We start from the raw sequence: 15,510 nt of genomic DNA on the forward strand, positions 1-15,510 counted from the left end.
GAGATGCAGTGAAATTGGGCACTGGGGCAGAGCTTGCCTTTGCACTGCCCCCACCTAAGAAAATCCACGGACTAGCCTCACACGCTGCCGTGAGTTTAAGTTGGGTCCTGCTGGATCTGCTTTGCTTAGACCACACTGTAGAGAAGAGGCTTACACAGGGTGTTTCTGGCCAATGAATAGACCACACTGGCCTCTCCCACCTGGTTTGGGTTGATGTGTTTTAATGTCACCGTCACGTTTCTCGTCAAGTTCTCAATGGTCAGGTTCGCAACACTTGATGATATGACATAGCTGATGAGAGAGAGATTGTCCAGGGAAGGGTCCTAGAGTACCAAAGAATCAACAAGAGAGGAGGAAATGTTATCAGAACTCGAAGGGGCCCTCAGGACCATTTCATCTCCGTTGTTTAATTTTACAACCTAGCTCTGAAATTCGGAGTTGGGGAGTAAAGTGACTTTCCCGAGGACAGTCAGAAACAGAACTTGTTCCACCCTGCAGTGCTCTAAAGGTTGTTGGTTAAATTTCACAACCTGACACAACAGGATCATCTAAAAGGTAACACAGCATTAAGGCATTTAAGCTGCTAGCCCATGACCATATTACACAAGCCTCTCTGCCGCCATGTCTTTATCGATAAGATGTGCCATACTGCCTCATTCTGCCCTCACAGAGCTATTAGAGGATTTGAATGAACATGTTTAAAGGATGTGGGGCAGTGCCCTGCAATTGGTAAAGGCCCGGTGAGTGCCTGTTGCTGTTCAAATCAATGGGGGCTTTGGAGCAACCCCTTTCACTTCTAGCAGGTTTCAGAATACGTGAGGATCAAAATGAACAAAATTCCCCTCTTCCCCCAATAAAACCTAAGCCCAGAGCAGGTAGCAGCAGCCATTTTACCTGAAACAGGGCAGGTGTTTCAAAAAAGTTGAACTGAATCCTTGATGCCAGCTCGGCATCTGCCACTGGTAAGTTACTCAACAGCGATGAAGGTAAAGTGATGCTACCAATGCTGTTCTCAGGAGCCTCAGTGTCCAGAGATACCTGAAGATCAAGTTAAAGATAATAAACAGGTCTGGGGGAGAGGACAATGGGGAGATGGAAACAGCAGCTGATTAGTCCAGCGGTTCCTGGACTGAGGGAATGGCTTGACTGATGGGCTACAGCATGTGTTTGGCATGAGAGAATTCTGAGTTTGGTCCCCGATACTACCTGGTCAATACCACTGGGTGTGCTCTCCTTGCCCCTGCTCTTACCAAAACCAACCAACCGAACAAACAAATGAAAAGCAGAGGGTCGAGGAAGGGATTGATCTACGGATCTCTATGTAAAATCGGCTTTTCTTCTGTTTCTCGGAAGTTAGAGAAAGTGTGTGAGCCATTGGGACATGAGGCCTCCATATAGGAAAGGAAACATTATAAGGATGCACAACGGGCAGGAGGTGTGGGGTATAAGATCTCAATAAAGCTGGGGAAAAGGTGCAGGGGAGCTGCAGGCCCAGGGGGGTCGCATGGCTGACACTCCAAGCAGGTGACCTGTCAGAGCAAAATCTTCATAGAACCACGCTCACTAAACTATAAAGGGAAGGCAAAAAGCAAACAAAAACCAAAACAATTAAAGTACAAACTTTGAGTGTCTCCAGCCCCTAATTCCTCTACTAGATGGAAAGAAAATATAAGAAATGGGATCAACATTCAGCACCGTCGTTCACGCCAATAGAGTAATAGCATTTGTTAAATTACAAGTCCCTCCCCAAACCTCCAACCAAAAGTAGAATGTTTTCTGGATCTGAGACTGTTCAAAAAAGTTTCCATATGAATGTATGATAATGGCATTCCCAGACCCCCAAATCAACCCATTAAACCCTGCCAAAGTGGAACATTCAGCCTTCTTATAGTGGGGTGGGGGGTGGGGAAGAGCTATAGCTGTATTGAAATTGATTCCAAAGTACTTGGTATCTTTTCCTGTTCTCTCCCAACTTAGGAACCTCCATTGGACACTCTCCTCCAAACGCCACCCCCACTCCCAAATTTCCACAATCTTGTTGCTAAAGGGTTAATACTGAACACAAGGAGGACCACTGAGATGCTGTGGAAGCCAAGACCAAAGTCCTTCCTTTGAGTCTGTGGTGCTTCATTGTTCTAAGTGTTAAATAATTTGCATGTATGTCCTTTCTATAAGCAGTAATTGCCACACTCCTGACACCCGCAAAGACTATAATCATACATGAAAATGTTTTTGCCCCACAATAAATGGCCAGTACCTGAAGATGGTCGGCATCTTGGACAGCAAAGGTAGTTGTGTAGAAATTACTAGCATTCACTTTGATCACGGCCAGAGCCAAAGAAGGGGACGTTAGACTTATGCTCTTGTTTGAAAGATTCATCTGAAAGCCGATGCCATCCACTACTTTTAGCAATCTGTAAAGACAGGTGGCAGTTCACACACAGCTCTTTGAGCTATCTTTCCCATTCTGAGCAGGACATAGAAGGGCAACTTGAGAAGACACTATGAACCTCAGACATGGAAGAGAAACACTTAGCTATAACTCATCAGGTAAGAAATAGCCCTGTCACTGAAAAGACCAACCATGACCATATCCCGTTGCTTAGTCATACCTTTGGGCCACAGGGGCCAACAAGGCAGGTGGGGAACGAAGGAGTCTGCTGACTTGGTTTATCATAGATTCTGCAAAGTCAGGCTCCAAGCTGCCCATGGACAGAGCCTGCTCCATCCTGGACACTTCGTCCTCAATATTCCACCAAACCCTGATGGTGCTGCTGTGAACAACGTCTATAACAGAGAGCCAAGTCACTTTAGAGACACATGAAAAAAATCATCAATAAACAGATTCTGTGGGCTGGCAGTCCCACTCCTGAATATTTGCCCCAGAGAAATGAAAACAAGCCCCAAGAAGACTTTTCATAAATGTTTAGACTGACCTTTTACACAACAGTCTTAGCCTGGCAACAACCCAAAATGTCCATCAATTGGAGAATGGATCAACTGTGGTCAGTTCACACGATCGACTATTATGATTCAGTAATAAAGAAATCAGCTAGTAACACATCACCAGTATGGATCACCCATTCGCCAACAGATTATGTTACATAAAAGAAGTCATACTCAAAAGGCTGTATACTCTATAATTCTCTTCATATGACATTCTAGAAAAATTGAAACTCTAAGGAAATTAAAAAGATCAGCATGGCCAGGGTCTGGGTGCAGTGGGTCAGACCGACTACAAACGACCACTGGGAGCTTTGGGGTAAGTGGAAGTGTGATGCATTGTGATGGGGAATTATCCAACCTCATAGAACTAAAATTTGCATTTATCCATTAGGAACAGAAGAAAGTATATTGTGTGTAATTGTACTTCAAGAAACCTAGCTCTAAAATCATGGAAAAAGTGCATCAAAGTATCTAATCCATATTCATATCAGTACAAATAAGCTTATATTTCAATTTACACGACATATCACATACAGGATTTTATGTAGGTAACTAGAAGCTTTTTATGGGGGAAAAAGAACATCACTATGAAGTAATGCTGGACTACCAGCTGTGAGCCTGGTGTTTAAGGGTTTTTAATTTGGGGGACAATGATATAAAGCTGCCTAACAAGAATGTCTCTAAATCCAGCCCCTAACATCCAATTTCTTCCTTGGCACATTTCCGTGAAGTCTTTATCCTTGTGTTGCAATAGACTGCTATAAAACACCTTGTGTGTCTATTGCTGGGTTATTTTCACTCCACTTTAGGCTATAAACAGGCCCTGAGGCACTGTCTGGCTCTTCCTGTGGCTCTGCTGTGGCTTACTCATTGTGTTCAGGAGGCGGATTTCATCACTCCTCTCTGGGGAAACCGTTATGGTCCACCTGCTTTTTAGCCCTCAGGTAATATTCCAACACATCTTTTATGCATACATCACTTTGCTTCTGTTTTCCCCTCAACTGAAATCCAAGTTCTAGGAGCAGAAGCACAGGTGCAGGAGCGCCTCCCCTCCCACACCCTGTCACTGTAGCCTGTGAAGTTAACCCTAATGGTCAATGGGAAGAGCTTCGGAGAGTGGAGCTATTCTATTCTTCACAGGCCATTGGACCGTCTCTTGACTAGAGCCCTGATAATTTGTTCATTTGGCCTAAACTGTATACTTAAAAGCAGCTGAGAGAGAGCAATGTAAATTCTAAGAGCTACGGAGCCTTTGGTAGGTGCTTCCGCCCTCCTGGGGAGGCCGTTACCGTGGCAGACACGGCCATCGTGAATTCCCATGAATCACCAAGGGCTTAGCTTTGCCTTCTTTCCAAGTTCTTGGGGAAACCCTAATTTTGATAAAACGAGATCTCTGTTTTCTACCCTCTTGGTAGAAAGTCAGCAATGAACGCCTGACAGAGAGATCTGGACATCAAGCAGATACTACAGAAAGGTAGGCCCATGGTGGCCCGGTTACAGAGGTCCAGATTTGGTAGGCTGCCAGGATCGAGACAGACCAGCAGGTGGCTCCTCATTACCTTTCTTGTCAGGTGACACACTCGGCCTGATGACCTTCACCGAAACAGAGGCGGTGGGTGAGGGAAGTGAGGATTTCACAGGTGACAGTGTATAGAGAAGAGCAGACTGGGGTGTAGGGGAAGAGAAACTTCTAGGTTGTGGGGGCACATCAATGACAGGGCTCGAAGCTATAGATGCGGAAGGCTGTGGAGAAAGTGGGTAAGTGTCCCCATTGGGAGAGGTAGAGCTCTGGGTTCTAGGTGGAGGATCTATAGAATGGATCAAAGAGAAGGCACTGGTGATCTGGGAAGACACTGTGGGCTGAGGAACCTCTGGGCTGGAATCACGGGATGAAGAAAATGGCGGGCCATGTAGAGGACCGGCAGGACAGGTAACAGGCTCTTGAATGTCACTAAAGGAAAGAATCAGAGAGGCACAGTGAGGCATGACTGAGCTACAGAGAGGCCCCTGTCCAATCCTGGCAATCATCTGACCCTGCCATGGTGCCGAGGTTCCATCAGGGTCCTGCCACTCCCAGCCCTCACCATTATACTCTGTACACCTACCACCCCCCAACACACCCCACCTGGGACAGGAAGTGGCCAGGGGAGATGCTGAGCAGGCCTTCACCCACTCGGCGGTAGTGGGGCTCCAGCCTTTGTTACTTGGATGTGCTTCTGGGGGAGGGGAGAGTTTCAATGCCCTGTTATTCAACTGGTGGTCTCCGTGGACTAAGAGTCTGACTGTATTTTTTCTTTTGTTTTAGATCAGACAAGATCTAGTCGCTAAGAAGTAGCATTGCATACTCCAACTGTGCCATGTTTTAAAAGTGTTCTAAAAGCAGGCTGGGAAGGCCCAGGGAGATAGAAACTCAACAGGCACTCTGCTAGTTTCAGGCCCAGCACCACATGGTCCATAGAGCATTGTTGGGTGGGGTGCTGGTGGTCCCAGCATCTCCAGGCCCAAGTAGGAACGCATCCTCAGGGCTGTGCACTGAGCTGCAAGCCAGACTGGCAAAGAATCACTGGGGTGAGCCTTAGGACCGCCCCCCAGGCCCAAATCTCATGGGAGACCACTCCCCACAAAAGAAGTAGGTCAGGGAGTTAGTTTAAAGGCCTGCTTTGTGTGTTGGAGGCCTGGGTTCAATCTTGGTACTGCATGGTACCCTGAGCACTGAGCTAGGAGTAGCCTCTGAGTATCACTGGTATGTAGCCCAAAGACCCCCTCCCAAATTTATCAAAAATCTGAAAATAACACTAGAAGTCCTTTCCCTTTAACTACTCAAGTCTATATTGACAGACCAGTGCCATGCCACTATTATTTGAAGAAAAAGTGTCATCACACCCATTAATGTTCAGGATTTATTCCTACATCTGTGCTCAGGGGTTTCTTATGGCAGTGCTCAGGGGACCACATGTAGTTCTGGATATTGAAGCAGGGATGGCTGCATGCAAGGCAAGTACCTTACTTTCTGTACTCTCTTTCCATCCACTATAGAGATTTGACTTTGAAGCTAAGGCATGTCTATTTTGATACACTGTCTGTCCAGAAGAAATGCACTAATACTTGCATTGACTCAATATTAACACTGGCTTCACAAGGGTACAGAAAAAAATTGAAGAGTAACTCTAAATTAAACAACAGTGATATACACTTCAATATATAAAAAACATTTAGCCTTTTTTTTTTTGCTTTTTGGGTCACACCCCAGTGATGCTCAGAGTTACTCCTGGCTCTGCACTCAGGAATTACTCCTGGCTGTGCTTGGGAGACCATATGGGATGTTGGGGATCAAATCCAGGTCGGCCGCATGCAAGGCAAACGCCCTCCCTGCTATACTATCACTCCGGCCCCAAAACATTCAGTCTTAATAAAGCCAACAGAGATAACTCCCAGGGCTGAAGTGTGAGAGCAGGTTTTGCATGCTGGAGGCCCAGGTTTGGGCCTGGAACAGTGCCCAGAGTGACCTCTGAGCTGAGCACAGAGCCCGGAATGGCCTCCAGCACCTCTGGGTAAGGCCTTCAGACTAAAAAAATCAATCAATCAATGAGATGCCAATCAGCACAAAGATACCATTTCGAATCCACCACTCTAAAAACACGTTGAGTTGGGGCTCTGGGGAGATCACACACCAGCACTGAGTTCTATCTCAGTTTGGCTGGTGATACTGCTCCCCAGTATAATTTTTTCTTACTTTTTGGGTCAGACCCAGCAATGCTCAGGGATTACTCCTGGCGGTGCTTGGGGGACCATGTGGGATGCCAGGGATTGAACCCAGCAGATCCTCTGGGTGATTGAAATCACCTTCTCCAGGTGATTTCAGTGGACAACTATAGGCTTGAATTCAAATGGAAATTTCTTTCCACAACAGAACACTGCAGTTTTCTGGAAAACGGGAACCCTTTCATTGTCAGCACTGCAGCTCTCTGGAGCCTGCACGGTGACTTGCTGTTGCTGTCTTTACTGTGGCTATTAGTGCAGGGGATGGCCAGCAGGCTTGCTACGTACCACTGCAGCTTTTCTAACTCCTCTGGGGAGGAAGGACAGGCTGTCTCGACCGTACAGCAGCACTGGTCTGGAGGGGATAACAGGAGCAGAGGAGACAAAGTTAGGAATGACACAAAGTAGAGGCCAAGCCCTCTGGCGTCGGGTTTTTTCCCACTACCTGCATTTTAAAGTGTATTTGTCGGTGATGAACTACTGCCGAAAACTCAGCTATCAGTAACTCGGTAAATCACAGGTTCTTGAATTTAAAAAAGTAAAAATAAAGAAAGTGTATTTGTCTTAAACAGGCAAGAACACTGATGGAACACTCCACATAGCACTCCTTTGCCCGGAAAGGGTTTGCTTCGTCATGCCCTCAAATACAGTATACAGAAACATGAGTGAGAAAAAATCACCATTAGAACATGGTGAACACTGCCCAAGGACTACAGTCAAAACAGAGACATGTAACAGTCTGTAAACGCATTAGCTATAGTCTCCATTTAAAAAGGAGCACCTCTGTAGAGATTAACACAGCTGTATCGTAGTGAGAGAGGAGACTTACCCATTGGTCGAATCATTACCCCTTTCAAAGCAACTACGGCTGCACATATGTTCACTGTCTTGTTCAGTTTTACTGTGAATGTACAATTTAATGTGCTGTAAATAGAAATAAATATCACCCGGTTGTACTGAATTGGAAACATACCTATGTATTTGTCATTTCCTTTGCTGTGTGTATATGTGTGTGTGTGTGTCTTTAGGAGAAAGGAATTGTTTTATTGGTCGTGGTTGGGATCAAACCCAGGGCCTGCATGCCATGCATGTATTCAGTCTCTAAGCTCCATTTCCACTCTCCAGAATTGACTTTTTCGAACTTAGCAGGAGGAATGGGTATACTGACACTGTTCACAGTAACGTTCCCCAGTAAATTTATAAACACCCATTTGCCATGGTCTGAACTTGACCCAAAGGTCTGAACATGGATAAGCTGATAGAGATTTTATATTCATTAAGGTTGCAAATCAGAGACCCTCTGACCATACAAAGCTATGGTCAAAGAGTTTGACCTGCCCACATAATGAAGAGGCAGGAGTAGAACTTTATTGTAAAGATGGGCATCTTGACTCCAGAGTCTGACCCCAGACTTTGAGTTTCCATCATTGGAAGCCCATTCACCAGCCTACATCTCCTCCATCCAAATCTCTCTGGTAATTCATTCCCAATTATCAGATAAATAGAAATTGAAGACATTCTCTCTCTCTGTCTCTCTCTCTTCTTTCCTCCCTCTTTTTATTTATTTATTTATTTTTTTTTGCTTTTTGGGTCACACCCAGCAATGCTCAGGGGTTACTTCTGGCTTTGCACTCAGAAATTACTCCTGGCAGTGTTTGGGGGATCATATGGGATGCCAGGGATCGAACCTGGGTCGGCCGCATACAAGGCAAATGCCCTACCCGCTGTGCTATCGCTCCGGCCCCTTCTTTCCTCCCTCTTAGTCTTACTTTATGTGAAAACATATTAATGTTACAAGTAATGAAAAGAGGCGAGTGAAATGAACTAGTAGATAAGGATTCCATCTACAGATGTATGGAATACTTTCCCTTTTTTGGTACCAATGAATAGTTTGATGGCTACATCAATCATTTTGGGGCCAGGTCAATGGTTTAGTAGTTGGGCACATGCTTAGCATGCATCAAGACCCAAGCTTTGGCCCTGGCACCACATGCTGCCTCGCCCCCGTGCTTTTGGAGTGACCCTAGTGGTTTCCAGGCCCGCTAGGCCAAAGCAACACTATGGGCACAACACTATGGCCCTGAACAGGTCAGTAGGTGGGTCAACTATTACCAGGAGTGACCTCCGAGCCCCTTGAGTACTGCTTGGGAGACGCCCCCCCCTTAAAGAAACTGTTAGTTTCTGTCATGAAATTTCACGGTCTCTATTGTAAAATTATTCCTTGCTCATTGAGCTAGGGAAGCCAATGAGTGAAGAGAATTGAAAAGGGGCTATTTCTGATTCACACTGCATGCACTTCAGTGGACATTTGTACATATCTTTTGCTCTTTTGTTCCAATCTTTTCATTTTCTCAAGCTTCATACTAGATACCTTATTCTCTGACTTTCAACCCTGGTGACCACTCCAAACCACATTGGTGGCTCAAGGAGTTAAGGACACTGGTGATCCTTAGTCTCCTCAAACCAGAGGACTAGCACCACCTACCGCTTGGTGCTTCATTGAAGAAAGACAGATGTAACAGAGGGAATGGTGAGTGATGGGAAAAAAAAAACATTTATTAAAATTTTAGGCCATACCCAGTAGTGGCTCAGAGATCATTCCTGGTGGTACTGGGAGACTGAAAAAAATGTTAAAAAATATATCCAAAATGTCATTTGTACGTATTTCAGCCTTTGAATTTGTAACCTAAGACTCCTTCACATGTATTTCTCATGAGCAAAGAAATGATATTTATTAAGGTATTAAAAATGACTGACCTTTGAGCCTCTGCTGTAGCACACATTATAAAATAAGTCTGAAACCAAAAAAGAATGTTACTATGACAGTGGAAAATGTCAGAACAAGACATCTCAAGGTTAATCCCAGCATCACAAAATCTTAGGGATCAGGCAGTTCATATTCCTACCAGATCCCTGGCATATCAAGAAAGCAATCAGGCAATAGTAGCTCTGCTTGGAAACCTCAGAACCAGCAGGCTCACTGCTACACATGGCAGCTCATTTGCTCCGAGCTCTCATTTTAATAAACTTCTAGGTGTTACACAAAAGAAAATCTACCTTTTTGTATTGTTCAGCCATTATACCTAACTCTGCTTTCTGGAGTAATGCAATACATATTTGGCAGAATCTCTACACATAACACAGTCATATTGAATTCCACGGCTCCATGCCCCAATAATATCAATAATTATAAACAAAATACATGGTGTACTATGGTTACCTCACTCAGGGTTTGCAGGGTTTTGTTGAGCTCTGACCGCCTGTTAATTAAAAAAATGAGAGAAAATGACATGATGGAGGCCATCACTGATGTCAAAATCCAACCAAGTTCATTATTTGGCAATTAAATCAAGTAAATTTCATTTATTGCTCTTAGAAGCAACATGGGCAATAATAAATGATGAGGGAATTAATTTGCAAACGAGAAATGACCAGACACAAGTGACATCAGTTCTAGGCAATAGGAAGATGTACATTATGGGCAAACAATCTGATTCTTCTTTTGGCTACTGCCAGCCCAGGCAGCTTCTGCTAATGCGCCAGAGGAAGAGCTGACCCCACACAAAATTTCTAAGAGGTGCCAAGTCACTGCAGGTGGGAACCTGTGGGGGGGACTTGCCCCCTTTCCTGCTGACCTATTCTGTCTCTAGCATGCCTAGCCCCCCCTGCCCCTCTGCACAAGTCCTCTTTAGGTAGTCCCTTCAGTGCAATGACCCCCTCCAGTCCCACCCCACTCCAACAATACTTATATTTTCCCCATGTGACAGAGTTGGGATGAAAGGAATCTAGTCGTAAAATTCACTCTAAGAGGAAACTATGTATTGAAAACATGCAATTGTGTATTTTAAACAGGATAATTGTGCTTGTATTTTTATCTCAAGATCTCAATGAAACTTCTAAAACTTAATTCACTCTAAGAGGCTGGAGCCATAGCATGGAGGGTACTTGCTTTGTATGGAGCTGACCCAGGTTTGATCCCCGGCATCCCATATGGTCCCCTGGGCACCACCAGGAGCAATTCCTGAGTGCAGAACCAGAGTCATCCCTGAGCACTGCTGGATGTGGCCCAAAAATCTAAAAATAAAATAAGGTTCTCCACTGGGGTGGGGATGAGTTGGGGTGGAGGGAGGTTTGTTCTCATGGAACATGTGGTAAAATCAGAGACGTTTTTGATAGTCACACTTAGGGTGCTACCTGCTACCCTATAATGCACGGGACAGCACCCTAGAACTAACACTCTCAGGCCCGAACCGTGCAGAACACTGAGGCTGAGAAAGCCCAGCAGAAAGCAGAGAATGATGGCAGTGGTGGTCAGCACTGAGGGGCCACCTCTCCATACTGTGCTCGGAAACCACCTCCTTTCTGAAGGGTTCTCTGACCTCTCCATCAGGCCTCACACCCCCTTGCTCTCTATTTGGATATTCAGCACATTTTTTGGCACCCTGTATATCACCTTCACTGGAGGGACTGGACTATGTTGCTATCATTTGTGCCTTGTTTTTTTTCCTACCCAACTCCTGGTTCTCTGAACTGGACCCTCCCAGGGAGCATTTGGAAATGCCAACGTCCACCTCTCGGTCCCAATAGTGAGCTTGGGTGTGAAAACCTCTAAAAATCTCCCAGGTGACTTGACCATGCAGCCAGGGTGGAGAGCCACTGCTCCAGAGTCAGAGTTGGGGTTCTCCTCATTTGTACCCCAAAGCCCAGCACATAGTCAGTGCTCAACAAATGCTCAGTGGCTTTATTTTTATTTTGGTTTAAGGGCCACATCCAGTGATGTTCAGGAGTTGCTCGTGATGGTGTTTGCACCATGCAATTCTGGGGGTTGAACCCAAGACCTCCTGCATGCAAAGAATGTGCTCCAGCCCGCTGAGCTAACTTCCAGCACTGCTGTATAGCTTTTAAAATCTCATCTATATTTCAGGTCTAATAATTACAGGGAATCACCTAATATGCTAAGTTATATTCATTCTATTTGTAGACATGTGTGTGAAAATCTACTTTGCTATCACTATTATTGCCCATCTAGAGGTTAAAATCCCTTAGGACATGTATATCTTCTGTTCCCCCATCCGCATACACTAGCTTTTCATCAGAATATCAAAAACTAAGCATAAAGAACCTGACCAACACTCAACCCAATTCCCTGCCTATCTCCATCCTCCCGAGTTAACTCTTTGCTGCCAGAAACCCCTTAGGGCCCTAAGGGTTCCTGCCAGGTAAAAGGTGCCATCCACCCAAATATCAGAAGCATTCAAGGCTGAAGGCTAACTTGAAAGGATAACCCTGAGGAAGAGTTTTGTTTGGTTTGGTTTGGACCTAGCAAGTTTTTTTCTCTTCCAGGTCCTCCCAGATACCTCCCCGGGCTTTGGCATTTTCTTCAGAAGTTTACTAAAGGCAGCAGCAAATTGAGAGTAGAAGACTTTCCTCTTTAATACTGCTTCCCTGCCAGCAGGACAAAGCCTTGTCAATTCCAGCCAGGATAATGTGGTCTCACGGTTGAGGACAATCGGAAATCTGCTGGTCACCATTTTTATCTCTGGTCGGACTAGCAGCATCTGCTTGTAATACATCTCTCGTCTGAGCTTGTCCTTCTAAGCTGAGATCTACTTAACAAAGACCTCTCTCTGACTTTTGAGTCATGGATGCATTGTGAAAACCTGAATAGGTGGGTTACCTGGAGTCCTACCTTGAACTTGTGGCTCCCCAAATCAGATTAGAACACAAATACTGATTCTAATGAGGTACTTCCTGAATTTTGTAGCATCTAAGAGAGCAGCCTCATGGGGACATCAGTCAGTGACAGATGACTATGGTTACTTTGTAGAGAACTCAAAGATTATATACTCCCTATAACCTCTGGTCTCTCGTTATACTTCTCTTGGTTTCCAACACCAAAGATAGATAGCAAGCAACTTTTCATAGTAGACATCTTTAGCTTCAAATGAAACAGCAGATTACTCACTTCAATTCTCTTAGAGACAGGACTCCCGTTGCTAAAGTGTCATTGGCCGCATTTTGATTCTGTTAAAAGCATAAAGTTATGAAGAAACAATGGATATTGTTTTGATTTTTGACATTCTCTAGCAAGAAATTGCTCTTCCGTTTTGTTACCCAAAGAGCTAAGCTTCAAAGACTAAGATTCTTAACTGCATAGAATATTGTCTAGCATACAATCAAACCCATATTGATTGAGTCAATTTTTCTTTCTTGAGGGGAGTAGCCACACCAAATTTTTGAGCCACACCAAATGGTGCTCAGCGCTTACTCCTGGCTCTGTGCTTCTTCCTAGCAGAGTTTGGGGGACTACAGATGGTGCTGGGGATTGAACTGGGGATGGCAGCATGCAAGGCAAGTGCTTTATCCCTGCACTATCTCTGGCCCTTTATGTTTCCTTTCAAAAGTATTCAGAACCTGGCCAGAGAGACAGTATAATAGATAAGGCGCTTGCCTTGCACACAGCTGACCCTGGTTCAATCCCTGGCACTGCCTATGGTCCCCCCAGCCTTGCCAGGAGTGATCCCTGAGTTCAGAATTATGAGTAGGCCCTGAGAATAGCCGAATGTGGCCCCCAAACAAACAAAGAAAAATGTATTTGGAATTAACATGGTAGTGAGGCTTATATACATATCACAGTATGAAACTGTACTCTAAAAAACTGATAATATTGTAAACCAATAAAATATAGCTTTAAAATGGTGAGTCAGCAAGTCTGATGCACTTTTATTTTTCCTTTCATCATCTCCAGGGTTCCTCCAAAAGAACATTATTGAAGTTCTCTATATGGAAGGACCCATATTTAAGTACCAGCTCTCAATATCAAAAGGGAATCTTGAGAGCAGCCATTACTGCATTTCTGGCAACCAGCTCTGTGTATGGCACACAGCAGGCGCCCAGGAAATAGTTACTGAATGAACAAACCATGTTTCACTGGGATCATCTGAGATGATCTGGATTTGGGCAAGTCTTATACAACTGCATCCAAATTCTCCATGGGGTGAATAAGATCAAGCTCAGAAGATGAACTCTTAGAATGGATATATTATAATTCCTTTTTTGCTGCAAGGAGTTTCTAATATGATTTTATTTTTGACTAATAATAGAATTGCATCCCGTTAACACTTCTTTTTCTTTTTTCCCTGAATGTCAGGGATAGAACTCGGGTCCTCACACAATGGCTGAGCCTCATGCAGAGGTTCAATCACTGAGCTCTGCCCCCAACCCTCATATTAAGGTTCCCACTCAGCCTCAGCAGCAACCTTGGTGAAAATGAATGTTATTAACACAACACCATAGTCATTATTAAGTCAACCCGTCTCGACAAAGCTACAATTCAACACAGATCTATTCAAACTTGCTCATTAAAGTAAGTATGCCAAATACCCTAAATAATCAAAACCTTCATTTTAAAGAAATACAGGCGAATTCAGTTTTTAAGATTTAATAAGGAAGCATCTCTGAAACCTACCTGGGTATCATTGCTTTCTTCAGCATGCTGAAACATGATCTCACCTCTAAAAAACACTAAAAACAAATTTTCAAAAACAAAATTGAGACCTGGATATGTAGAGCTTGAAGATTAACACAACACAGAAAAAGATTAGAATGTGCATTGCATTCCATTCATAAAAAATGCATTTTATCAAATTTTGTCATTCATATTTTATCAAAAAGATAATGATTATCCATATAATTTTCAGAAAATCTGAATTTTATGTGGGAATTCAAAAAGAAAAAGTGTCCCTCTCTCAAGAAACTTTACCCCTGCATGCTTCTCATCAAATCTTGTATCCCTTTAAAATGCTAAATGGGGAACTAGGGCTCTTACTCATAACTCATAATACTGTTATGAAAACAAAAACAAAAACACAACCTTTCAATTACATAGAAGGGGAGGAGAGGGGAAGTGACTCTCAGCAGTTTAGCAGCCTTATGGAAGGCCATCTCTATTTTGCCAGTAGTTTGCCTTTTTCTTTTCAATATACAGCTACCAAATGCAATCTCTGTGCTAGGAAGAAAGTTCAGACTTTGCTGAATAGTGTACAGGGAAAATCCTTTCTTCATTTGAACAGCCTTCTGTAGCTTTCATTCCAGAAATGCTGGGGGAAACTTCTCTGAAAATGCTCACTTTATAAATATTAAACTCATTTCAGTCAACTGGTTTCCTGTAGGGTACATACTTGGAGGGACTCTGATTCTACCTGGAAACAAATAAAACAGACACTTTAACAGAATCACACTGTGTGCATTTAATTTTTAGACAAAACCTGACCTCTTGAGCAGGACAAGGATGTCATATAAACTAGCGCAAGGATCAGTCAATTTGGGGGGTCAAAAGTGAGAAAGTAACTATTGAGGCTTTCTGGGCTTTAAAATCTCTGTTGAAATGATTGGACTTAGAGGTTGTAGTGCAAAAGCAACTGTAGACACTACGTAAATGAATGGCATGGCTGTGTCCCAATAAAACTTTATTTTTAACAATTATGTTTGGATTATGAGCAGCATTTGCCAACTCCTGAGCTAATGGCCGAAGGGCTCTTTACTATACCTTCTCACACTGTACTAGTAAAAAACTGATTCCAAATGTCAGTTTCCCCAAATCCAGTTCCACTTAAAAGTGGCCAACTAAGCCACTAGATTGAGTAGCATGTTCTTATTTCAGCCATTTTTTTGGTTGAAAAGAACTTATGCACAGAATTACTAAAACTTAGTTCTAATCGTCAGGTGTACTCCATCCTGGGGTGCACACACCCCTTTACTCTGGGTGTGCAACCTCTCCCTTCCTCTCTATTGCACTCCATTTTG

At 43.9% G+C, this 15,510-nt stretch overlaps 1 protein-coding gene across 1 annotated transcript in view; it reads right to left on the reverse strand.

Annotated features, from left to right (window-relative positions):
- ADGRG2 (adhesion G protein-coupled receptor G2) overlaps window positions 1–15,510 on the reverse strand; it is a 126,007-nt gene that overhangs the window by 19,641 nt on the left and 90,856 nt on the right. Inside the window, exons 8-18 of the mRNA XM_055121535.1 lie at window positions 14,174–14,229; window positions 12,671–12,729; window positions 9,926–9,965; window positions 9,463–9,500; window positions 7,535–7,629; window positions 6,994–7,060; window positions 4,506–4,897; window positions 2,613–2,787; window positions 2,258–2,414; window positions 895–1,038; window positions 201–323 (exon numbers count right to left, since the gene is read on the reverse strand). Of these exons, the coding sequence (XP_054977510.1) occupies window positions 201–323; window positions 895–1,038; window positions 2,258–2,414; window positions 2,613–2,787; window positions 4,506–4,897; window positions 6,994–7,060; window positions 7,535–7,629; window positions 9,463–9,500; window positions 9,926–9,965; window positions 12,671–12,729; window positions 14,174–14,229 (1,346 nt within the window). The remainder of the gene's footprint in view (window positions 1–200; window positions 324–894; window positions 1,039–2,257; window positions 2,415–2,612; window positions 2,788–4,505; window positions 4,898–6,993; window positions 7,061–7,534; window positions 7,630–9,462; window positions 9,501–9,925; window positions 9,966–12,670; window positions 12,730–14,173; window positions 14,230–15,510) is intronic.

This window comes from Sorex araneus, chromosome X (assembly GCF_027595985.1).
Source record: "Sorex araneus isolate mSorAra2 chromosome X, mSorAra2.pri, whole genome shotgun sequence".
NCBI classification, from domain to species: domain Eukaryota; kingdom Metazoa; phylum Chordata; class Mammalia; order Eulipotyphla; family Soricidae; genus Sorex; species Sorex araneus.